Source organism: Molothrus ater, chromosome 23 (assembly GCF_012460135.2).
Source record: "Molothrus ater isolate BHLD 08-10-18 breed brown headed cowbird chromosome 23, BPBGC_Mater_1.1, whole genome shotgun sequence".
In the NCBI taxonomy this organism is placed as follows: Eukaryota; Metazoa; Chordata; class Aves; order Passeriformes; family Icteridae; genus Molothrus; species Molothrus ater.
In genome coordinates, this window is record NC_050500.2 from 3,868,591 (window position 1) to 3,894,912 (window position 26,322).

Sequence of the window (26,322 nt, forward strand, 5' to 3'; positions counted from 1 at the left end):
CTGTGAGGATTTCTGGGAAAATCTTTACTGGCAAGGAGCTGGTTTTCAGTGAAAGGAAGGAATACCCTGCAAATAAAATTCCTAGCTCTATCTCTGGCAAAGTTCAGTTTGGGTTTGGATCTGGTTTTTATGGGGTTTTTGATCTGTTTGTGCTTAATTCCAGGGTTTTTTAATTGCACAAGGAGGATATCAAGTGCATATCCACTGGAAAAGAGCATAAAGTCCTAAACACTGTGAGTTGAGCTGCTTTGACAGTAGCAAGGCTGACATAAATGAAGCACCAGCCATGAAAGATGTTGGCCATGGAAGGCCACCACATCATGTTGCAGGAAAAGGACATGCCTTGTGTCCCTTCCCTGGCCTCACATGCCCTGGCTTGCTCCTGCTCACACTTTACTGCTGCACACGATGCTGGCAGGGCCAAAATACGTTTTTATTATGAAATCACAGGGTGCTCATGTGCTGGGTGACATTGGGGTGGATGGTCCCATCCTTGGGTGAAAGCTGCTTTCACAGAGGAGATCCTCAGAAGCTCCTTCAAATTGAGGGGAAAACCTGCAGCTGGATTAGGATGCCCTCGGAGATGAGCGTAGCAACCTGTTCCATATTTATTACGGGCAACAATTTGACTAAGGGAGAATTTAGATTAATAACATTCAGCCCAGAGAAGTAATTTCCTTTGAGAAAGCGATTTACATGCACTCTGCCAAAAAGAGCCGTCACCGCGTGCTCTCTCTGTGTCAGCTCCAATAATGAAGTTGGAAATAACATGGGAGGTTAATAGGTCCTACTTATCTCCTTAGTGCTGCAAAGGAAGATTTACAGTGCAGAGCCTGGTTTGCATATTCCCCTTGGAAATGGAAAGGTTTTTCCCAGCTGAGATTGATGAGAGCTTGCAGGGTGTCTGCTGGGGCTGTAAACCTCCATCCCAGGGACACGCTCCTGCCAGAGGGAGCCGCCTTCCCCGGGTCACTGGCCAGGGACTGACTTAGATGCCAGAGCCACCATTCCAGTGATAATTATTTTTATCCATCTGTCTCCTCTAAGCCTGGGAGTTCACAGAGACGTGGCTGCCACACCGTGTTAGGAGCTGGGCTGAAGCCCTGTGGGTTTTCCCTGGGAGCTGCCCATGGCATGTGAAAGGGAAAGTCATCTGGAGATGCTGCTGTGGAGGGTGGTGGAGCTGCCTGTGTTACCCTTTGGGCTGCTGCCTGTGTGATGGCAGTCTTCTGGGTGCATGTTGGGGTATTTCCTGGTTTAGGGCAAATTTGGGAGAAAACCTCCAAAAGGAGCCCCCCCCAGAAAGCAAACCCACACGGCCCCTCTCCCCAACCAGTTTGGGAAGGATTCCTTGGAGAGAAGTGGAAAGAACCTGTTTATTTAACAGGCAAAGCACCCCCAGCACACAAAATGAACAATACTGGATGACACCACTCTTTCACTGCTCCGAAAAAGATGACAACTTCAGAAAGTCTCTCCTGGGGATGGTTGCTCTGTTATCAGTCCCTCCACTGCTGGGGATGGCTGCTGCAGCCACAAGGTGCAAACTCTTGGTGTTCCCAGGTCCCAGTCCAGAGCAGTTTCGAGTAGGTCCAAAAAAGGGAAAGGAGACAGTCCAGGGAAACATTTGGACTGCTTAGCTACTAACTAATGAGCAGAAGCAAAAAGCGAGAGCAAAGCAGGAGCAAAGCAGGAACAAGAGCAAAGCGAAAAGCAAAAGCAGCACCATGCACTGCCCCGTCTGTGTGTCCTGCCAGCCCTGGGGGAGCGGCTGATAAGAAACCAAAACAAAACTTTCACTCTTCAGAGCCAGTCTTGAAGGCACAGAACACAGCACCCAGCATAAACAGAACACATGGATAGGAATACAAGCATCATATTGTCATCCTAGGATGTCACCCTAGGTATGTTGTGTCCTGCCCTTACCCCGAGGAGGGGGCTCTGTGTGCTGGGCTGTGGAGCTGGGAGCTGCTGGAATGTGCTGGTGGGTTAATTGGGGCCTGCTCCTCTGGTTGGAACTGGTACTGACCCTGCCTCCAAGGGGGAGCACGCTGCTGCCTGGGCTGTTGGTGAGGCTGGAAGCAGCTGGAGTTGCCTGGAGTGGCCCCTTCCCCCTTGTGTGGCTGTCCCGGGGATGGCGGGGACAGGGGATGGCGGGAGCCAGAGGCTGTCACTTCACATTACTCCTGTGAAATCCCAGAGGACCCATGGCACGTTATGGGCTGCTGCAGGAGCTCTTTCCCTGTGAGCAGTGGAGCTGTCTGGGCTTAGAGTAAGGAAAATCCCCAAATTCTGTGGCTGCTTTCCTCCCCCCTGGCTCTTCCCACTGGCTTTTGGGAAAGAGCTCTGTGTCTGTTCTTTCCCAGCAGGGTTGTGTTTGGGTCCTTCCAGGTTGCTGGGCTCTTCCAAACTGGGAATAAACCAAACTTTTAAAAATAAACCAAAATTCATTCCCTCTGGATAATTTAAGTCGCATGATGCCTGAAACCTGCTTAGGAGAGGGACTCTGAGAGAGAAAGAATTGTTAATAAATGTTCTGTCTGCACAAACTGTAAAATATTCATTTCAGTCAGTTATTTCACGTTACCGAGCAAGTGCAAGAAGAATGAACTTTCTGAACAGCTTAAGGTACAATTCTGTAATAACCTGAGCCATTTAATGAATGAAATATTTAACATAATTTGCATATATTAAGTGATGGGATGACGTTTTTCTACTTCTGTGTACTCTTTGTGTATCTGGAACAGTGCAACCTTTCCTCTTCACCACTCCTCACAGTGCTCCAGGGTGAGCACTAAGGAAATGGCATTTTTCCTCCCCATTTGGAGCCAAGCAAATGGGAGCCACACCAGCTGAAGGCAAGGGCACACACAGGCACAGCTGAAGTGTTTTCAGCTTGGCAGCATGACTCAAGTAAGCATTGCTTCTGCTGCCATTTCTGCTCTTGATGCTCCCAGTCCCACAAAACGCGATTTGTTTCCTTTATTTTCTTTTTTTTTTTTTTAATCAAGTAGTATTTTAAGTGCAGACAAGAAGCTGTCTGCACATGCCAGAGACTCCTCTTGGCAGCACAATGCACAGGGCCTGGGAGCTGCCCTGTTCTGAAGTGCTCCTGGAGCAGAGCTGGGCCTGGCACAGAGCCCATCCCTGGCATGGGATGTCCCTTGTGGCACGCTGGCTGCTGGATGCCATCCCCATGCAGCACTGCTGGCCCCTCCAGAGCTGTGGCTGGGCTGCCCTTGGGGATGCTGAGCCTGCCTGTGGTGTCCTTGAGAGTGGCATCCCTCAGCTGGCACTGCTGTTGGATGGTTGCTGTAAATCAGGGCCAAGTTAGGCAGTGAAAACCTCAGGAGTGGGAAATAAGGGGGAACCTTGGTGCTTTCCCCCACAGAAACAGAGAGAGCTGTAACAGGTGTTGAGGGACCAGCACTTCATTCTCAACAGGCTGCTCCAGGAGGAGGGAGCTGCTGATTTCCATGGGACCAGAAATTGCAGGTCACAACCCAAACAGTGGCAGGGCTGGGTTCCCAATTATACCCAATTGAGGTGTGACTTCAGTGTTCCCTGACTTAACTGCACTTTAATTCTGCTCTGTAAGTGGTCTTAGGAAACTGTAGAGGGAAATGAAGTGTCCCAAAGAGTGTGTGTTTCGAGTATCTGTATAGATATATAGGTTTATAGATATATAGATTTATAGATACATGGGTCTCTCTGTATCCTGTGGGTGGGGTTTGGGTGGCTGCCCAGAGCAGCAGCCCTGGGGAGCACAGAGTGGATCTGGGGTGACCAGTGTAGCTCACAGTGATGCAGGTACATCCAAGGTGTCCATCATGCTGTGCCCTGATGCCACTAATGCCAACCCTCACAGGCTGGATGAATAATGAATGCATCTTGCTCTTCCAATCCCCATTGCTTTGTGGTTTTTGCATCCCACGCACTCTGTGTTGTGTCAGTCATTTGCCCAGTTTGTAGTTTGTTCAGGGCTCTGGGCTGGTTTTCCAGCCTGTCTGAGCCTCACTCGGAAATGCCTTCTGTCATGTTCAAGTGGCACCTTCACACTGCTCGTTTCCAGGTCGTTGGTAAATATGAAGCAATAAAGGAAATATAAAAGGAGTTCAACCAGGAATCCCCATCTGTCTGGGCCTGCAGAGCTCCTGGATGTCAAAATTGCCTTTCCAGAACTTTAAAGACTTAAAACCAGAGAAGAGCAGAGTAATTCTAAAACACATCCCTTTCTTTTATCAGCAAGATTTTAATTTTTTTTAAGGTATATAAACTAATAGGAAATGAGCCCACTGCTGGGGACATAAAGCACAGAGTGGCACGAGTGTTCAGGGTCCCCTCTCAGCAGCTGGATTTGAGCTGGGTGAGCAGAGGGAGGGCTGTTTTCATCCTGCTGTCAATGTGCCTTGACAGAGCGTTAAAGTCAATATTACCCTAAAAACGTTCTGCTTTTCATAACAGGCAATTTTGTTGGTGTTGAAAATGCTTTGTTTGATTTTGGGAGCCATTCATTACAGGATCAGGGCTTCAAAGTGAAGCCAATTAGTTATAAGAGCTACTTTTAAAAAGCTTTTTTCCAAACACCAGCTTGAAGGTTAGCTGCAATGTGGTGAATGGGGAGCCTGTGTGGGGTGGCCCCACTGCAGTGTCGGTACCACTGGGGCTGCATCCCCCTCACTGAGGCCACATCCTGGCAGGAGCAGCAACCTGCAGCCACTCTGCCCTTTTCTATATTTAGTAAGAAATGCATCAGCATCCCTTTTACTCCCTGAATTCCCTCTGGGAGTGGAGCTGGTAAATAGCTGTCGCACTAAAAATAACACCTGCAGCAGCCACTGGCAGCCACGTTCCCTTCCCTGGCTGAGCACAGAGCCAAAGGGCTCCCACCCTGGGAGCAGATGTTGGGATTTATGATTATTTAAAAAAAAAAAAAACTAAAAATCAACACTTAGAAATATAAAGAGCATGAAATCGCCTGTGATGCTTAACCTTTGGGAAGCAGCATCCCTGCTCTGTGCTGGCTGCTGTCTGTGAGAAAGGACACAACAGCCCCAGCACAGCCTGCAGCAGTGTTCTGTGGGCTGGCAGTCCAGAGGTCACTGGTGTGACATGGCATCAGTCCTGCCTTTCACCAGCCTTCTGGTCAACCCCTTTCCAAGGATAAATACAGGGAATCCTGGCCACTTTGGGCATTTTGCTGTCCTGGCAGTGCTCAGAATGGGAAATGGCTCTTTCACACAAACATCCTTTTTTCTGGTCATTTTTTCCCTTGTCATAAATGTTCTCTTAGAGGCAAGGCTTAACTAAACTTTTGGAAGTTTGAAAATAACTCACAAGGAATTTACAGTTCCCTGATGGTGCTCTGATTTTATGGTTGTTTCCTTGCAGTGCCAGCACACACAATAATTCCAGGTCAGAGGGGCAGTTTCCACAGATGGGAGCCAGCTGGCAGCTGCCAGCCACTCTGGGAGCAGACCTGCTGTGCCCCCTAGGCCACAGGCCCTGGTTAATCATCATGGCTGGATCCTGACATGGGGCAGAAATATTTCCCTTTTCATGCCCCCACAGAAGGGAGGATGGTTTGATGACAGCTGGGAGTGTTGTGAGTTTACTGGAGCTGATGGGCACTTGGGAGCTGCCTCCAGAAAATGGACTTTTTGTTCCCCATTTTGTGAAGAATCCATCAAAGTGACCCTGAGATCATTTGTTTAAAGCATGGTGTGAGTAATGCCAGTGTCACAGGTTTAATCCCCATATGGGTCAATCAGTTATGAGTTTGACTTTATGATCCTTCAGGGTCTCTTCCAACTCAGAATTGGCTGTGATTCTGAACTTACCAGGGAAGAACTGGGAAGAAAAACCCCAAACCAAAAAACCTCACCAAAACCAACCAACCCAGCAGCAGCAGCAGCCAGGAGCTGGGGACATCAGCACAAGTGGCTTGGGCCTGGCTGGGGCTGGGACAGAGCCACTCTGAGATGTCAGAGGCATCTCCTGCAGTGCAGAGAGCCCTGGCTTTCTGCTAATGGCGCTGTGGCTTCTGAATAATGAACAATTAATTATATAAAGATCTGAATAATGCTTTTTCTGGCTGCTTCTACTTGTATTTGATATTGGTCCTTCCATTTAGATTTTTTATTTGAGTGGAGCAGCGTGAGATTAGGGACTCCTGTACAGGTCAGGCAATGTGCCTCCAGGAAGGACAGCCAGAAGCCATGATCCTTTTCACAGACTGTGGTTCTTTTGGCATCTTCAATGCTTAAAACCCCTTTGTGAATTGTACTGGTGCTGCACAGGTTCATTCCAGACACTGTTCCTGAGTTTTTGTCAGCCTGGCCATGCTTGGGTACAGGGCTGTGCAATCAAGGCTCTGTGGTGTTCTCTGTTCACAAATGCAAAACATGAACAATTCTTGCAGGAATGATGATAATGAGTAGCATGGGTAATTTTTTTAACACTAAATGTTGTTTGCACAACGATACAGGACACTTGTGTGGTATTGACAGAGCTGGGAATGCCTTCAGTGTAAACAATGGAAAATGAATAAACCTGTTCAGTAATGACTTCAGGTACAGCAACTTCTGTGTTCAACTGGATCTTCAGGAAAAGGGATCCTTGTGCTTGGGCTGGAGTGGGATAGATGGAGCATGAAAGCACCAGCATCCCCATTTGCACTAATTAAGATGTGAGACTGAGGTGGTGGCATGACAGCAGAGCATTGGTCGAACCAGTAAAATGTCCCAGTCCCTGCTATTCCTGGATTCCCCTGCTATTCCCAGATTTCTGGGCTTTGTGGCTCTCAGTCTGACCAGCAGCATCATTTGAATGCAGCTTTTATCATGATTGAATATGTATATTTTAAGAAGGATTTTAATTCTGTTTGAAATAAGAAAATGCCATAAATCAGCAGCAGAATCTTTTAACATTTACAGTTTTAAATGAATTCCTGGTGAGAGTCTCTTAAGCCAGATTTATATCTGACTCTGCATTGAGCTGTCGTTATGTGGGACTGAAAAACTCTGACAGAATTAGGCATAATGCAAAAACATGCTGAAAGGACAGTTTTGCAGGACTGTGGCACATTATTATGTCAGAGCATATGGGAGTGAGGAGTTTGTAGAAAGGGGCAATTTCTGGGGATATTTCCCTTTTAATGATCCTTCCATTGGAAGGACTTTGGAAGGGCTTGCTGCTATCTCCATGCAAGAGAAGGCAAATGGAGCAGGCTCTGGTGTTGGTACCTTGTTGGGCACAGCTGTCCCACTGCTGAGAGTGGGACTGGTGAGTCCCCCTGGGGCAGGAGGGACCATCCAGGCTGGGGGGAGGCCATGGCATGGGCAGGTTCACAGGGATCTGCTCCATCCCCTGTGATGCAGTTAGACTTTGCCACTTGGTGCAGGAGAGCTGCAGAACATTCCATGTTCCTCCTGGTTTCTGGAATGCTCTTTGGCATCTTGAGGCCACATGACTGTTTGAATTGTGTACAAAAATTGAGGTTTTTGCTATTATGCTTTAATTAATGCATCATAAACACAGGAATCTTAGTGAATTTTTTTTTAAATCACATCTCATATTTGACTCTTTCAGGCTTCAGAGGACAAGTGAACTGAACCAGCAGGGTGCCAGTGTTCATGGTTCTTTAATTCACAGGGTTTAGTCCAAGGTCATTTAAAAGAAAAAAAACCCCACATGATGACCTGTGGGTATTTTCCAGTAACTCAAGACTGGGCGTTATTTGTTCCTGCTCTGTTTCACTAACTGTCCCTCAGTGTGAGGCCTAAATGGAAGATAAAATCCATCCTAATCCTATTAGGCATGGGCTGATGCAAGGGCTGACTTGGCTCTTACTTGTGACTAACAGCACTTCTGAGTGGTTCAGGGCAGCCATGGCTGGGGAGTGGTGCCCCGTTACGCTCTTGATTTTCTAAAGACCCAAAGTGTGTCTGTTTGCTCTTGTCCATGTGTTTGGCAGCTGAAGGAGCTGAGCAGATCTTGTTCAGCTCCTGTGCCTGTTAGCCACTGCTTGTGCTCTTGATTGGGTTTTTTTCCTTCTCCTTTTCATGTGTTTTAGAGAAAATTATTTCTTGTCCAAATCTATTTTTTTCATACTAGGTTTAACCCTGAAAATAGTCTTTGAGTTGTCCATTTGCTACTTTTCCATTTTTTTTTCACTTTGTGTACTTTTTTCCCTTTCTTCTTCCCCTTTCCATAAGTTTTCTTTGGGATTGTGTCCACTTCGATTTGCAGCTGGTTTTTTGTTTTTCACCATTGTGGTCCTTTAACCCCAGGAGTTTGTCAGGGCTGCTCCAGCACTGGAATCTGAGGGCAGACAGCTCTCCTGAGGGTGCTGGGTGCACGAGGCCCCAGCAGTGCTGCAGAACACCATTGCAGTCAGATGACTTGATCAGCCATCACAGCTCAGGATTTCCTAAATGTCACCCTATAATATCTAATTAAGATTGCAGTTTGAAGACATCATGTACTTTAATTGAAAACTGTAGAGCAATCTATTCCATTTTTTTCCTGTTAAATTAATAGTGTGGACCTTTAGCAGATGGTTGGTGAGACACCAATATTAATGAAAACATCCCCCCTCCTGCAATCCTGCTGCTCACTGCCATGCAGGGAACCAAGGCGAGTATCTCCCAAACCAGAAGCATTTCCCACTTGGTGGCTTTACTGTCCTGTGGCACCAGACATGCTGCAGGGCTGCCCTCAGGCCTTTTCCTGCAGAGGTGAGCTCTAGCTGGGTAAGGGGGACAGCTGCAGGCTGTGGGCTGTCACAGACACATTTTATGAAAAATCCTTTCCTTAAGATTTTTTTCTCCTGAGAAGCTGAGAGGCCTCAGGAACAAAATGTAAACAATGGTTATCTGCTGCTGTGGAATGCAACAGGTGCATCTGGGATTGGGCTCATGTGGTTGTTTCTAATTAATGGCCAATCACAGCCCAGCTGGCTCAGACAGAGAGTCTGAGCCACAAGCCTTTGTTACCATTCCTTCTTTTTCTATTCTTAGCTAGCCTTCTGATGAAATCCTTTCTTCTATTCTTTTAGTATAGTTTTAATGTAATATATATAATAAAATAATAAATCAAGCCTTCTGAAACATGGAGACAGATCCTCGTTTCTTCCCTCATCCTCGGACCCCTGTGAACACGGTCATATGGGCCTGCTCTCTGCAAACCAAGGGAATGCAACACCTTCGGGCCCCAAAATGGTGGGGGTTTCATCCATTAGGGCAACAGAGCAAGGGTCTGTGGTATTTTCACAGGTATGAATAAATGCCTCTGCAGCTGGCAGGAAATTGATGGCATGAGTTGGAAAACCAAATCTGTGCAAGTCTGGCCTGACACGTGCTCTGGCTGGGCAGCCCTGGGCAACCTCTGACCCCAGGCATAGCTTGTACTGCTGACACAGATTGTCAGCAAAACAGCAGCAATAACTGAGCTTTATGCCCTTCTCAGCTTCAGCATAGGCTGATCAATGTTTCTGCTTTGAGGAGTTGCAGACAGGTGATGCCTCAAGACCAAACCAAGTGCTGCCTGAAATGGCAGTGAAGCATTCTGGTGCAGGAGTGTTCTGTCACTGACAGGTGTTGGCAGCCTGCAGGCACCTGACCCTGCCATGTCCCTCCTGTCCCTGCTGGACACTCGTGGGCTCACTTTGCCTTTCTCCTGCTCCTTGTCTCACCCAGCTCATGAGCAATATCCCTTTATAGTGTTGCTGATTTAGGCCAAACAACTGAGTGAATGCTGGGGGATTTTGATTTTTGTTCCCATGATGCTGAAGAAGGTGGTGTGAGCCTGCTCTGTGTGGTGTTTGGAGCAGTTTGTAGTTGGGATATTCAGAATATTAATAGCTTTGAGAGTGGGTATGGGTTGAAAACGAAAATGGCTCAATCCCACTGAGATGGTCCACAGTCAACATGAATTTTTATTTTCATTTCAGAGCAGAAGGATGATAAGGAAGTGATGGGCTGGAATTTGTCTTTATAGCAGAGAGGACGTGGTGAATTCCTAAGAGAATAAATGTGCTCGCTTAAGAGATTGCAGCTTTATTAGCCCTGTGGTCTAAATCTAGGGATGAGTAGAAACTCTTCTACTTTCTCCTAACACATGCATAGATCCAGGCTTATTAATTCGGGTGTGTATAATTCATACAAAGTAATAACTTGAAATTCAGACTGCTTTTTTTTTTTAAATGAATTACATGTTGCTTTGAGACCAGATGGTGACCAGAGTTGCCTGGCCTAGGGAATCCTGCAATCCTTCTCCCTTACAGTCTTTTTGTATTTTGTGAGGTGAGGTGGGAATTGCCAATACCTTATGATGATGCAGGATGACCTGGAGGGAATTGAGCTGGGAGGAAGGAACCAGGGAGGAAGGAACCAACACTCAGTCCATGGCTTTAGGGAACCCATTAATTGTCCTTTTCAGAGTTTTTAAACTTTTTTTCTACCAAAAAAATGTGTGTTCACTGGAAACCCTTCAGCTCAGGGCAGAGTTGGAGCCTTTCTGTGTGCACGATGGGTCACGAGCCTCTCTGACACCCCCAGATCCCTGCTCTTCAGTGTCACTGTCACATTTTCTGGAAAAATCCCCTTGCCCAGGATTTCTCTCCTGGGAAGCTGAGAAGCCTCAGAGAAAAAGGAAAACAATATTATCTCATTTGCTTCTCCTGTGTTTTGCTGCTTTGGAATGTGGTTGGAGATTGTTTATCCAACATGTGAATTGTTTTTACTTAATGACCAATCACAGCCAGCTGTGTTGAGGCTCTGGAGAGAGTCAGGAGTTTTCATTATTATCTTTTAAACTTCTGTCTGTATCCTTTCTGTATTCTTTAGCATAGTTTAGTATAGTATTTTTTAACTTAATATAGATCATAAAATAACAAATTAGCCTTCTAAGAACATGGAGTCAGATTCATAATTTCCTCCCAACGACAGGGGACTCAGAAACTACCACACATCTGTCTGTCCCGTGCTTTGTGGCCATGTCCTCTCTGGTTCCTGTGCATGAAGACAAGCAGCTTTGCAGCAGCTGCTGGGCAGCACTGGGTGCACTGAGGGAGCTTCTTCCTCCCTGCTGTCCCTGTCCCTGTGCCGCTGGCTGCAGCACTGCCTCTCATCCACCCTGTGGCGGGTGAGATCAGGTCGCCCATGTGCCACAGCTCTGGGCTGTTCCGTGCTGACATTAAATATTGAAGTGTCTGAGGAGCTGCAGTCACGCAGCATTGGGTGGGGAGCGTGTGGTGGCTCTGCCATCGTGCCTGAGCCAGGAATGCCAGGCTGAGTGGTGCCACAGTGGCACGAGGCTGAGGGAGCAGTGGGAACATCCTTGGTGGCAACTGTCTGGAGATGGTGGAGCTGTTTGTGTCCTGTCTCACACAGCTGGCTGGGCTTCCCAGCTGGTGGCTCCCTGGTGCATTCACACTAATAATCTGAACAAACTGGCAAGTGCAAAATAAAAATAAATGGGCACCTAGATAAAATGCTGCTGCCCATGGTGTGTGGTGCCCTTGCCCATGGAGATAAATCTGGGTGGCCTTGGTGTCTACCTGGTGCCACCTGGCCTGACTGGTGCTGCGGGGGGACTCACTGATGACGGGACTGAGCGTTTGTGTCACCTGCAGGCATCCCTTGGTTTCTGTCACTTGCTGTGCAATCCCAGAGGAGCCAGGACCAGCCGGGGTTTCAGAGCCAGCTCTGTCTCATCTGACCTTGCTGGTGCCATGCTGTCTTTTGTTTGTAGTCTCGGGCAAGAAGCAATGGGAAAAGGGTTTGATAGGAGACAAAAGCAAACAATAGCTTTGCTCCAAAGATACGATGAATGGGATATAATTGGATTTTTTTGTGAGGACATTGATTTGACCCTGTGAGACACAGAAAGAATCATTAGGGGAATTAACACGCATTAAAATGCAGGGTTTTATCAGAGGGCTTTTATTGTGCCCATAGTTTTGTTTTTAATTATTTAATGACTTTGTGTCTTCTGGTGATAAATCTATTTCTTTCCTCTTTTTTCAAAGGGAAAAAGGGTGTTGGTGTGGCAGCAGGGTACTTGGCCCATGCAGCTGCTGAACCCCAGCCCTGCCTGTGCCCTGCCTGTCCCATGTAGACAGGGAGCCACTGGGCAGAGGCATCTCGTGCAAACCTCTGATCAACCACCTGAGCATTTTCCTCTGCAGAGCTGACATGAAGTTGTAGTTCCAGAAAGCAGAACATATAAGGAATGGGGTTTTTAAGGGGCTTTTGAAGCAGAGAAGCACATCTCCTTCCCTGATGTGTATCTGGCACTGACTGGCAGCTTGGCCTTTCCTCTGCCCAAATATGAGTGGGCCAGGCCAGCAGAGTGGAGCCCCATGTTCTGCCTCTCATGGGAGCCTCTTGTTGCTGCAGCTCCTCCAGTTAGTGATGATTTGGGATTAGGTTTTCACATGTGCCTAGCATGGTCTGGCAGGAAGGAGCAGAGTGAATGAGCCATGGGTAAGGCTGAGTTCTTCACCTGAAATACTTCGGGTTTCTATGCCATAGCAAGGTGTTTATTCACCACAAATTTAAAAATGGCTTAATTCTCCTTACAGCAGTTGAATTTTAGTAGGAATAGACCAAAATCTCAGATTAATCTGAACCCCCTAAACCATCATGGCATTGAAGGGGCTTGTTTCTGTAAACGCTTGCTTATCTGGTGCTTGCCTGGTGCTGAGGAACTCCCAAGTGTTCCTCAGTCTCTTCAGAGCTCATCTCACTGCACAGCAAGAGGTGACACTGGTTTGTAGCATAGTGAGCTGAGGACACATAACGTGGGATGGGTTGGGAATAGAGCTCTGCTGATTGCTGCATTTTTGGTGGAATTACTGCACTAGCTTTAAAAAACCCCAGAGATCTTTTTCCATATTTTCTGAAGAATTTTAGTTATGGAGTTCTTTGGTAGTTTTAGCTTGTTGGAAATCTGGGCTCAGACTTTTTTTGGCCATGTAGTGTCCAGATTTCAGCACTTGCATCTGATTCAGGTGCAGCTGCTATGAAACTGTGAGGATTCGGAAGGTCATCAGTGTCAGTGCTGGAGATCTGCACGGGCTTTCCTGGATGCTGAGTTTTATTCAGCCATTAGCCACTAGCCAGAAATTAAAAAGAAGAGTTTTTGGAGCTTTGTGTTGCTGCTCTGTCATTTGTGTGTATGGGGATCCCTTAAACCTGCAGAGACTGGCTTGGGAAACAAGGGGTGCATCAGTGGATTCCAGGAGAATTTATTTGCAGTGTAAACATGTTGGTCAGGAGTCATTAATATGACATTCACACAGCTCTAATAAAGTACATAACACGGAGATCTGGCACCGCCGCAATGCCCAGAGGACATTAAGTATGAGTCTTAAAACCAAGAGTATTGGAAACAAGATATTTTTACGTCTCGTTTGGGAGTAATATAATTGCATTTTGTGGCTCTAGCAGATGCTTGGGCCAGCTGGTTGGAGAGCATTGTGGGGGTTTTTAGCTTTGGTACTGTAAGCGACAGCCCTTATATAGAGCTAGCTAAAAAAAAAATAATAAAAACACCTTTCCTGGTGGAAAGCCCAGGCACTGGCGTGTGTTGTGCTGTTGGGAGTTACAGCCTGGGGACACTTCTGCTGCAGTGGCTCTGGAGATGATACTGACTGTGGTTTGTGGGTCTGATTTGAGGCATTTCTACATTGAAGGCAGTTTCACTGACCTCACTTGTTCAGCTTTTGCTATGCAGGCCCTTCTGAGAGCGCTGGGTGATAATTTTTGGAAGTTAACCATCAAACCCATATATTTTTCTGAGTATATCATAGGGGGCTTATTTTCAGCACAGTCTCAGAGGTCTGTGGCCATCTCTAGATATTGGGACCCTGCTGGTGTGGTGACAGTTGTCACCTTGTGACCACCCTGGGTTTGTACCCAGGAAATGGATGAATGTCTGTCCCGTTCCTCAGGCCTGTTTACAGGCACTGTCGTGAATTATGTCGCTGGCGCCGATAATTTCCTGCAAACAAATCGGTTCTGATCTGGAAGTAATCGCCCGTATCATTCCTGCAAGTGGGAGCAATGACTTATGTTGATGTCACCCGCTGGCTTTTTATGGCAACGATTAATAATTCAGTAATTCTCTCTGCAGTGATGCTGTTCTATTTATAAATATTTTATTTAGCTCCCTGTGTCCGTATTGTCGCTACCCTCCCCTTTGCTTCCTGACGTCATACCGGGCTCTCGGCGATGCCGTGGTCACCACAGTTACCAGCAAATTCTCTGTGCTGGAAAAATGTTAATGCCTTTCCTCATTTGCATCTCTTCATTGTCCTGTTTAAGCCTGGCCTTGGTGGCGTGGATGTGAACATTTACTGAGTGCTCTCTGTCAGTCAAAACCCGATTTCAGCTGCAGCCTGGCCCCGGGGTAGGCGGCTCCATGTCTCTGTTATTAAAACTTTCCAGTTCCCAGCACAGCCATGCAAGTAACTCTGTTTTCTTTCTGCATTTCTCTTTCAGGAAATTGCAGCTTATTTAATAACGTTTGAAAAGCATGAGGAGTGGCTAACAACCTCCCCCAAAACCAGGTAATGTTCTCCTGCTCAGCACATTGACTCTCTCGCGCTGATGACTTGACTCACTGATCAATGCCTTGACCACCAAGTGGAAACTCCCAGTCACGCCTGATGGCTTGTGACACCAAACTCTCATTAATTGCCTTAATGAGCATTTTATTGAATGAAATCAGATTGATTAAAAATGGAACAGCTACAGTCTTGGCAGGTTAAAGTTTTAACCCGATTGCTCAGGATTTAATTGTATCCCTTCAGGTGAGCAGATCTGAAGTCTCTGAGCAAGGTTGTGGGCTGTTTATCTTGACAGAGCTCCCTTGCCTCTAACTTTAAATAAATAAGAAAGCAGCAGCCCCACCATGTGCTGCCTGTTCACAGACAGGCATGGGGTTTGTTTGTGTTCTGGTGTTTCCCTTGCTGAGGTTAAGTGTTTGATGGTGAGGAGGTCCCAAAAAGCTGCATTAACAGACATGTTTGCAGTTTATTATTCAGTAAATGTCATGTCTTCTTCGTGCTGCCATAAATGTTTAACTTCTCGCTCCCCTGGGAACCCAGACATGGAGTTTTGGCTGTGGATGTTTTCCTGCTGTTTCAGCTATGTTCTGGCTCCATACGTCTCACTAACGCAGAGAACGACTCTTGCTTTCTGGTCTTGCTGGGCTTTTGCTGTTTTTCTTTTTCCCAATCACCCCTTTCCTATTGCAGAGGGCTGGGCCATTGGAAGGAGCCTGCTGGGACCCAGGTGAGAGAAAAGCCTGTTCTAGCATCCTGCATCCCAGCATCATCCGTTGCAGGGGCCGGTGCCGCAGGCGCCCGGAGCTGCGTGCTCCAGGTTTGGCATCACCTCCTGCTGCCATGAGCAGGGACAGAGGTCCCAGTGGGACACGGGGAGCGGTGCCACCCTAACAAATAGCACAGATTGATTCCAGGTGTTCCACAGCACCCAGCTGAAGAGAGGATGGACCTGGAGGCATTCACTGCACCTCTGCAGTGCAGCTGCGGGTGGGGCACACAGAGGACCTGCTTTCCATGAAATATGGGAACAAAAGAGCTGTGTTGTTTTACTTTTGTGGGCTTCCTCCCCCTCAGACTGTATATTTTTGTGACATCGGTAAGTAATGCATTTGCTTGTCGTATTAAAAAGTGTAGCACTGGGAAGGAGATGTGGGAAACCCAATTGTTTCTCAGTGATTGTCCAAGACCTGGAGCTGCCATGGTGGTGGAAGGGCCCTGAATGGATCTTTCCTGCTGGTAGCAGCTGTGAGGCTCTTCTTGGCAGCAGAACAGCAGGTAATTCAGTTAATATTAGCAATAGTTTTTTCTGGGTTGGTAATCCCAGTTTCAGAATTAATTTAAAACAATTTCTGGCTGAGCCTTTGCCAGAGAAGCCTTTTAAGGGGTCAGAAAACACATTAACTAGTCTGGCTCTACATGGTATCATTAAAGATAGGAAATTATAAATGTTTTTTGTAGCAGCATCTTCTGATTTTAAGAGCTTGGTTTGCTAAATGCAATGCATGAAAATAATTTTTTGATGAACATTTCCTTGTGTCTGCAGCTCTCTCCACAGAGAGCAGCAAACACATTTCCTTGCCTTCCTCTTGTGTGTTTACACTTGGAAGAAAGAATGTCCCAGGAGAAGGAAAGTTGTGACATGAGTTCAAGGTCCTTCTGAAATTGTTCAGTTACTTTTCTATTTTTTTTTTAATATAAAAATTATTTGGAAGAGTTAAATGCTGAGTTGCTACAATCAGAGCTCCCGGTATTACAGAATTAATGACATCGATTTGGCACTGAACTGGAACACTCCCTGTTCTTTGTTTGCTGCTGTGGGTGCTACTAATTTCATCTCACAAAATTAATAAAAATTAATTGCATCACTGACACACACAGAGTTTCCTAATATGATGATGTATAGTGTGCTGTGAGGAGTCACTGCTGGATGGATGCCATGGGGGCTCTGGGCATGGCTGGACACTGCCTGTGGGAGCTGCTGCTGCTGCAGCTGTGGGCAGAGGGTTGATATTGGTGATGGGTTTTGGTGCTGTCCAGCTCAGTGAAGGAACTGCTGCAGAGGGTCAGGCCAGGCTGGGCTGTGATGCCTCACAGGTCACTGAGCTAAGGCAGAGCGTGGCACTGAGGGACGAGCTGGTTTGGAGCTGGTTTGGAGCCAAATTTGCAGTTCTGAATGTTTTAATCTCTTTCCCAAACAGAGTTTCCCATGTTTACAGCACGGATGGATATTGCTTTAGTCATGGACATGGAAGGGAGGCCCTCTTGCCATTGAAGGAGCTATGATAAACCTTTGCAAAAGGTCCCTAATCTGAAACTTCTTGTTGAACAACTCCAATTGACTGAATACAGTGATATAAACATACTGGAGCATTATTACAACAGTCCTTTGAGTGCTCCAGTTGATCAACATAAATTAGCAAGTACACCTCACAAGCAGTGACCTTGAGGCTCCCTTGGAATGGTGTTTGGTTACTTGATGTGTGGGCAGAGGGTTGATATTGGTGATGGGTTTTTGGTGCTGTCCAGCTCAGTGAAGGAACTGCTGCAGAGGGTCTCAGGCCAGGCTGGGCTGTGGTGCCTCACAGGTCCCTGAGCTAAGGCAGAGCTTGGCAATGAGGGACGAGCTGGTTTGGAGCCAGGCTTGCAGTTGTGAATGTTTTGTTCTGTTAACATGGGATACTCTCTTTCCCAAACAGAGTATCCCATGTTGCAGTTCTGAATGTTTTGTTGAACGACTTCTTTTGAACGACTTTCTTTTCTTGGTGAAAACTTCTTGTTGAGCGACTCCAATTGACTGAATACCCTGATATAAATGTACTGGAGCATTATTACAACAGTCCTTTGAGCGCTCCAGTTGATCAACATAAATTAGCAAGTACACCTCACAAGCATTGACCTTGAGGCTGCCTTGGAATGGTGTTTGGTTATTTGATGATGTGCCGGGTAATCCGCAGCGGGTGTTCCGGCAGCGGGGCGGGGGAAGCGTTCTGCTAATGCAGCAGGGCCAAGTGGCTGACATTTCCAAGTTTAAATGCAAATCACGATGACAAAAAAAAAAAAATTACTTGACATTTATATATCAAGTAGAACTTAATTGTTATTTACTTTGGAATTTCAATGACAAAGTCAATTTTCTGAGTCCAGGAGCATTCTGCCAGAGGGAGATACTTTGCTTCTCTGTTTCCAGGTGCCTTTTGTCATTAGCATTTGTACGGTATTTTAAAAATATTCTTGAGCGATCTGAGGTGACGTCACTATTTCACAAGTGGGCCCCAGGCAATGGAAAAGCCTTGGCTGTGCTCAGAAGCTGCAAGGTCAGTTTTCCATCTGGGAATGCAGTTCAGATGTGTTTCTGTCCCTTAAAGGACACAGGGGGATTGCTGGTGGGACCAGCCTTACTCCACAGTGAGAGCAGGATGGGTGCAGTCCCTGGAGTCTCCCCACCTCCTGTCCAGGTGTCCCTTGTCCAGGAAGCACGCCCTGTGCCTTACCTGCCCATCAGTCCAGCATAAGGAACATCCTCTATCTGGGATATCAGCAGCATCGTAAAGAAAAGTTAGGATCTTGCAGCATATTAATTCTGTATTAAATAATTAATAGTAAAATTAATTGAATTACTCCATTTTCAGGTAAAAAATAGGGTAATAAATATTCATAACTTACATTATTAAGGGAATTTCCATTTCCTATGTCGTTAAAGTGAGATTAGGTAAGGTTGGGTTTAAATGAAGATTGAAAACAATTGTGCTTTGGAATTAATTCACTGTGTTAGGCCATTACCTTGCGAACTTTCTTTCCAGTGTGCTCTGTGTGAGAGCTGTCCCACTGCATGAGTGGATGCTGCTGCCAGGATGTCCTGGCTGCTGGGAAATGAGACAGAGGCTCCCTGTGGAGGAGAAGCTCATGGGAGCTGGAGATTGTGGAAAAGCAGCTGCCCAGAGCTGTGATTGGTGGCAAAAGTTCTGTCCTCTCCCCTTGTGCTTGTTGCAAATAAAAGTCCTCTTGAGACCTTGTTTAGACTTTCAAGGCACGTTTCAAAGGTCCTGCTCTCTCATATGGCTCGTACTCTCCATAGGATCCAGGACCATTAACCTTGCCTGTGGGCAGTGCTGAAATTTGGGTTTTCTGCTCGTGCTGCTGGGAGCTCTGCTGGCATGTTTGGGGTCACATATGACCTGTTTTCCTCTGTGGAAGGCAGCGTGTGTGTGCTGTCAGCACTCCTGGCTCAGGATGCTGCTTGACATAGTCCCTGCTAAATGTGGCACATCTCTCTTTACACTTTATAGATTTCATGACTCTCAACATTTTCTTCTCACTGCTTTCAGTATTTCCTTCTCTTTATTGTCCCTGCAGAGAATAAACAGTGCACAGATGGTTTTAAGAGCCCTTCGTTCGTATGGATTTTTAGCTGCTGTGGTCCAGGGGTGTTGAGACACCAATAATGAATTCTTTTAACAGCTCACTGTGTTGATTGTAAAGTGACCTAAGGGCAGAGTTGCTGGGAGCCATCCAGATGCCTGGCCTGAATCAGGCAACGGTCTTCAAGTATTCCTTCCAAATTCTTCCCATGGCAAACTCAGCCTGGTGTGTGCTGGTCCTCTGGGAGTGCTGGTTTCCCTCTGTTTTCAGCTGGCAGCTCAGAAGAGCTGTGTCACAGCAGAAGATGTCACTGGCCAACTTGGATAACCAAGGCCAGAGGTCTGTGTTTCTGTTGTGGATTCACCTGGCACAGAGGCTGAAGGTTGGCTCTTCCAGCCCACCAGTGGCTCTGCAGCCCCTGTGCATGGTCACCAGCCTTGGGCTCTCCACATCTCAGAGGGATACCTGTCAGAGATGGTGGCTCCACAGGTGATCCATGCGCACAAACGTCTGCCCCCACTGCCTGGCTTTGCAGGCACACAGGGCTGGGGTGCAAAGACTCCTTCTCCTCTTTATGTGGACTCATAAGAGTCCTGCAGCATTGCCCCGTGGAGGAGGAAGGAACTCTGGAAAATATGGAATAGTCACAAAAAGCAATTATCTGATAACAAAGCAGTGAAATCATTCAGCAAACCCATCTGCCTGCAGCAAGGCTTGGTAGGTGTTTCTGTCAATGGGTAAGGCCAGGGAAGACAATGGGGCTTTGGACAACATTGACATTGAGTATTTGGCAGGCTCTGACTGTTCTTGATCCCATGTGGGAGGATCTTAGGGTTGAGGAGGCTGCTTGGTGTGTGTGAGCCCCCTGTACTGGGCCTGCAATCGGGGTTCCCAGGCTGAGGCAGCTCAGTGAGGAGCTGCCCTTGTCCTGGCTAGAGCAGAGGAAAGAGTGTGCTGGAAGAGCTGTTGGGCTGGGCTTCTGATGGTCACACCCAGACCTGGCAGACAATTCCATATTGTCCAGCATTCTGTGCTTCCTATTGAAGAGGGCCATGAAGGACAGGGCTTGATGGCTGTTGTGGAGCCACCTTGGACCTGCCCTTTCCTGGGTCATATGTGCAGGCTGCAGAGTGGCAGAACACCTGCTGTTTGTTCTTCAGGCTGTTCTAAATGGCAACAAAATGAGTCTTTGTCGCATTTTAAAGATTTTTGCAACTTAATTTATATTCTCATATGGCACTGAAGAACCTTCTTTTGTCCAGGAGGTAAGATATGCAAAAATAACCTTTAAGTTGCTCCTAATTGACCCTTAATGATATTCTCTTTCTTCCAATACATTCTCTGCGTCAAAAACACCATCCAGCAACTGCTTGTTGCATCTTAATGGCTGCATATAGCAACTGATGAAAAATAAACTATTTATTTGGGTTCTTTATTTATTGACAAGGACTTTTGCATCCAGGAAACCTGGCCCTGAGGTTGGAGTGCAGGGCTGAAGCAAGGCACCATGACCATCTTGGGCTGGCAGGGATTGGGCCCTCTGAGCCCAGGGCAGAGGGGTTGATGCTTTGATTTCATGATGGGGACAATGTCTTATATGAGAAGCAGAGTGTTATTTAAGCTGCCCACTGGAATGTTATCCAGCATGTGCTGGTAACATGGAACTGGGGGGAGGATGTTTGTGCCTGTGTATGCAGAGCAGCTGGAGGCATCCCAGAGGATCTGCTGCTCAGCCTGGGGAGGACAGATTGGTTTGTGTTGTGGTTGTTGGAGGATGAGGAGCTGCCTGCAGACTGAGGTTTTCCTTTTGGTGCTGAATAAGTGTGTGTAGGCAGTGAGCAGGCTTTGCTTTTGCTGTGGTGTGAGGAGTAATTGCTTGGCAGGCACAGGTGCTGTAGGTGTGCAATGACATTGTAGTGAAACACTGGACAAGTGTGTGATTCTGCTCTGCCCAAATGGGCAGCAGTTGGTGGGTGAGCAGTAATGAAGCTGAGAGCACTGATACAGGTGTTCAGGTTTGAATTTTTCTCCTTTTTCTTCCTAGTCCTGAAAACACAGATTCACAACAATCTGGCAAAGATTCTCCTCAAGTTACACTTGGTTGGCGTTCTTGCTATGCGCACTGTAACAATACTTTAATATAATTAAATTTTAAATTCCGTGTAGAATCTGGTGGGTAGGCAGATGTACCGGTATGTTAAACTTTATGTCACTTAAAAATGGTTCTCAAGTACATCAGAGGGAGCCCAGCCAGCTGTAAAATGATCTGCTTTATGGCGCTGCTTCGCAGCTTTGGTGTCTGTGTTTTAATTACAGATGTACCTAAAGTCTCACACCCTTGGATAACTCTGATGGGCCGTTTTGTTTCCTGTAAGTTACTGACAGGATGTAAAGTGACAGGAGGGAAGGTGCTGCCGGGGTTTTCCAGAGCTGCTCTTTGTGAGAGCGTTGAGTTTCTGACTCGTGCTGCAGCAGCTCTGTTTGCTGTAAACAGACAGTGCAGTCTGCTGCCTGGGGCTGCTGCACCTCAAGTTGGCATCACCAGGATGACAAGTGGTAAAAGGGGTTTTGGGAGCCTCTTTGCAGCCCTGGGCAGCTGGATGTGTGTTGGGAGTGGTGTGAGGAGTGGATTTGTGGCCCCAGGACTGGTGTCAGGGCAGGTGGGCATCTGCCCCTCTGCAGCCCCTCTGCCTCCCTGGCTCGTCCCCAGCACCAACACCCACCAGCTGAGATGAGCTTTGCCCACGTTTGCTCCATGGTAAGTGGAGGCAGTGGCTGGGCTCAGTGCAGGATGAAGATTTCCAGTGCTGTGAAGTGGGAATCTTGTTGCTTGGCAGGCAGAAACCATTAATGGTGCTGTTTCTGGAAATAAAGAAGTGGCCCCGTCCGGAGGCATCCCACGTGATGATTTGCCGAGTTGTGCAGCATGATTTATGCCTAGCTGTGGGATTATTGTTTGCTATTGATTCTGAGGGAGATGAAGCATCAGTAAAAGCCCATCAGAAGCCTCCCAGTGGAATGTGAAAGCTGGAAGCTTTCCTGACAGAAATCCTGTTGCCTCTTTGGTGGTGGCTCGAAACGCGCTGCCCAGCCAATCTCCACGCATCATCTTGCAATCCTTTCTCCTTTCAGCGTTGCCTGTCTCTGTCCAGCAAGGATGTACTTGGTGCTGCAGGGAGGTGTTGAGCTGAGAGGTACTGGTGGATCCCTTGGGGATCCTCTGGCACCCTCTGCTCTGCTTCCAGCAGACAGTAGCCGTGTCACTCCCTGTTCTTTGTCAGAGCACGTGTGATTCCTGCTGCCATCAGTGAGAATGAATTGTGCCCATAGTATTATTCCTGTATTTATTTTGTAAATGTCAAGGATAAACTAAATTAAGATAAATAAGGCTGCTCCATTTCACTGTTCAATTTACAAAATTTTGATGAGACCAATAACATCTGTCCTGGTTCCATCTTTTGGCCAGCTGAAGTGGCTGTGGGTCTGACAGCTCTGCTCCACCTGTTCCCCAGCAATGTTTACAGACAGGGGATGTTCAAGTGAGTCATTAAGTCTTTTGGTTCTGCCTCTGCTCTGTCTGACTCTAGTAGAGAAGCTGAGAGGGTGATGTGGCTGACAAAGAGCTCCACCCTCACAACTGGAATTGTTGTGTTGCCTTAAGTGCTGTTGTAAAAGGCGAGTGGTGGTGAACACATTGCTGTGGGTTGCAGTGGAAGTAAAGCCTTAGTGGGGTGTGCCTTATCTGCAGCCTTCCCTTCTCCTGCTGGTCCTGGAAAGGGGAACTGAGGTCTCCTGGTTTCCTCAGGAGAACCTGGACATCACCTTATGAAGTGTCAGGTTATGGGTGCATTCCTCTGCTTGGATGTGGGTCTGAGGAGCAGAGCAGCATATGGAGCGTCCCTGCTGTCACTCTGTGCCCTCTGGAAGGTGACCATTTATTTCTCATCAGTCGAGCTTCTTGCACAGCAAATGGGTCATGCAGGGGAGATCTTCTTGCTGGATAAGCAATTAGGTAAAATAAACTACTCAGAGGACAAATTATGCAGGACTCTTGCCCCGTAACAAATGAATTAATTGACTTTGGTATTTGTGGGATGTTCCCACTATTTTATTTAATTCTCTCTGGCTAAAGGGCTCCTGTGTTTCCCCTTGCTCTTATGCTGCTGCAGTGAGTAAACAGGGTATTAGGGGTTGATTTACACAGTTGCAAGCAAAGGAAGCAAAGTGATAATTGTGGGAACCTTTCCACATTTCCTTAAGAGAGACAAAACCTCTTTTAGCAGCATGTCCAAGGGTCTCTGTTTGACCTGTTTCTCTGGGGTGCCATCAGTTCTCTCTACAGCCTCACAGAGCTCATTCACAGCAGGATGGCAGAGCAGCATGGGCTGGAATCATGATCTGCTCACAATTGCAAGGGCTTTGGAAGCACCAGCACTGCAGGGCACCAGTGGGGCTGCTCCTGGAAGCACAGTACAGTCAGGAACTGAAGTGAGGGTGCAGGCCTGGGGCTGTGTCTCTGTAGCAGTAACCCCAAGTTGTTCTGAAGGCTTTGTCTGGATCTTTGGACGCAGGGGCTGCTGTAGCTGTGTGTCACCTGGGGTATCACATGGAGCAGCACTGCAGGAGGATTACAGATCCTGACCCTCAGCTGGGCTGGTAACCCATGAAACCATTGGGCCAAGTTCTGGGTTTATTTACAGTAATTAAATTAAAGCTCTGATACAAATCTTTGCTGTGTAACAGGATTTGTCAACAACTAAGAACCGGTGACATTGTTGGACCAGTTGCCAAGAAAATACTCCATGTGTAAGGTGACATTGGGTTCACCAAGTAGTGCCCAGTCCCAACTCTCAGTGCCAAGGTGGAACATGGCTCTTCCACTGTTCAGCTTCTGAATTCCACTTTGCAGTATTCAGGCAGATGCCTCAGGCCAGGGATGGTAACACTGGTGGTGATGTGGCATGGGGACCTGTCTCCCTGCTCAATGGCATTTGTGATCCCAGACAGCTTTAGAAGACCCAACCAGTGCTAAATTGGGCAGCAAACTTTTTTTTTTTATAAACTGTGGCCTTTGAGAACAGTGCTAGCCAAGAGCAGGGCAGTATTTTGTGCTCTGCTTTAAATTTAGGATATGAAAGATTTGGAGGATTTTATAATCGCAGCTTTGTGTGCTTGCTCTGCCTCCTCTTCTCCCACTGGTTTTTCTCCCAGGCTTTTCTAACTGCTGCTCTTGTCTGGTTTCTTTTCCTATTCAATCCTTGTTCTCATCCCCTCAACTCCTTAAATTTATAAAAAAGTCACTTCTAATCCTGCACAGATCCCAGATCTGGAGGGACTGTTATATTTATTATGGCTTCCTTTAGTCTGCCCACCTGCCTTTGCCAAAATCCCTGGTACTGGCCAAGATAATATTTGGTCACAGCCAGAGGCTTGTGCAGGTGGGAAACCAACCAAAGCAGGGGATGTGTGGCACAGTCCCACTGTTGTAGTTTTGATGTGCCAGAGTGGGCAGTGGATGGAGAGGAGGTTGTGCCCTTAGGAAGGACATGAGGGCACTCTAGGTAATGTATGAAAAGGATGAAAAGAGCAGGGTTTGGGTTTTTTTCTTCAGATTATGTAGTTCATAGGAGAGCTAACATTTAATCCAAGTTTCTTGCCAATATTAAAAATTTGGTGAAGTGTTGAGTTTGTGAGGGTCCCCAGGATGAGGTGAGAGATGAGAATCTGACTCTATGTTCTCAGAAGGCTGGTTTATTATTTTATGATACTAATAATATATTAAAGAATGCTATACTAAAACTATACTAAAGAAAGAGAAAGGATACAGACAGAAGGCTTAACAAGAATGGTAATGAAAACTCATGACTGACTCCTCAGGGTCTGACACAGCTGATGGCGATTGGTCATTAAGTTAAAACAATTCACCTGAAACCAATCAAACATGTACCTGTTGGTAAACGATCTCCAGACCACATTCCAAAGCAGCAAACACAGGAGAAGCAATCAGATAATTACTGTTTTCATTCTTTTCTGAGGCTTCTCAGCTTCCCAGGAGAAGAAATCCTGGCAAAGGGATTTTTCAGAAAATATAACAGTGAAGTTCTGGAAAGTGGAAGTCTTGCATGGCATTAGCACAATTGCAGCATCTGACTCGTTGCAGGGACTAGATGAGTCTCCACTTGGCACCTGAACAAGTAGGTTTCAAACATGCCAAGGATTTGACAGTTGCATAAGATCACAAGTGGTGGGAGGGAGGTGAGAGGAAAGCTGTGGAGGCCGTGCTTGGATTCAGGCAGCCTGGGAGAGGCCGGGATTCCCAGCATGGTGCTGGCAGCGCCTTCTGTGGGAAGCATCAGTGTCCATCAGGGAATGCTTCATGGCCTGGGATTTGGTTTGGGGGAAGCTGAGTGCTGGGCCTGCTTCAGGCCCATGTTCCCATCTGTGCTTCTCCTGTGGCAGCTGAGCTGAAATGTCCTTGTGAGAACATTGTCCTTGGATTCTAACTAATCACAAAAGGTCACGCTTTCCCTGCACCACTGTGTAGGGAACAGTCACTCCTTGGCTGTTCTCTGTCAACCCAGCTCAGAAAATAACAGAGGTAAGAGGAAAAGGAGGGTTTTGATCAAAGGAAATTGGGCAAACTTTGACCCAGCCATGCTGCGTGCTGTGCTGGGTTTGGGGACAGTGAGCGTGGCTTTATGGTGGGTGACACAAGGTTTAAAAGAGCAGTTCATGCTGAATTGTAGGGTCACAAATTAGGGCATGAGAGAAAAAGGATTGGCTGTTAACAAGAGTTGGTTTAGGCTAAATTAATCTGAAAATGTGTAATTTCATCTGAACTAAAAATACTGGAATGTAATTAAATTCCAAAGTAGGATGAGCTGAGAGGGTGTGAGAAAAGATAAGCATCAGAATAAGACAATAATTGAGTTTGTATTGTAAACACATTCCTGTAGGAATTTGGGATTTTTAAGCTGCTTCATTAGAAATTTTAAGTCGAGAGTACTTAACAGCTTGGGAATGTTTTGGAGAAGTGGTTGACTACTTTTATATTTGTCTGTGTTCTTTGTTTGCAGGATTTTCTATATTTGGGGTTAATTCTCTCTTATCAACTACTAGTTTATTAATAAGTTTGAAGGGGAATAAGGCTTAAAATTAGAAAATGTGTATTTCCATGTGAAGCTGATTGTGTGTCATGTTTTTCATCTCATTTTCCCTAAAAATAGAATCTTTAATATATACAACTGATAAATTAGGTTAGTACCATTAAAACACTGGTAATTCTGAAATGTCTCACATGAAATACCGAAGCAAGTATGTTGTCTTTGTTCTGTGCACAAGTTACTGGCTCAGTCCATCAGGAAGGAATGAGCCAGGTCAGGTCATGC

General features: G+C 46.6%; 1 protein-coding gene across 6 annotated transcripts in view; it reads left to right on the forward strand.

Moving 5' to 3' along the window:
* The window catches only part of CAMTA1 (calmodulin binding transcription activator 1), a 249,536-nt gene that overhangs the window by 48,592 nt on the left and 174,622 nt on the right, over window positions 1–26,322 (forward strand). For all 6 annotated transcript variants that reach the window (XM_054517128.1, XM_036396502.2, XM_036396506.2 and 3 more), the window contains one exon: window positions 14,508–14,575. In XM_054517128.1, the coding sequence (XP_054373103.1) occupies window positions 14,508–14,575 (68 nt within the window). The remainder of the gene's footprint in view (window positions 1–14,507; window positions 14,576–26,322) is intronic.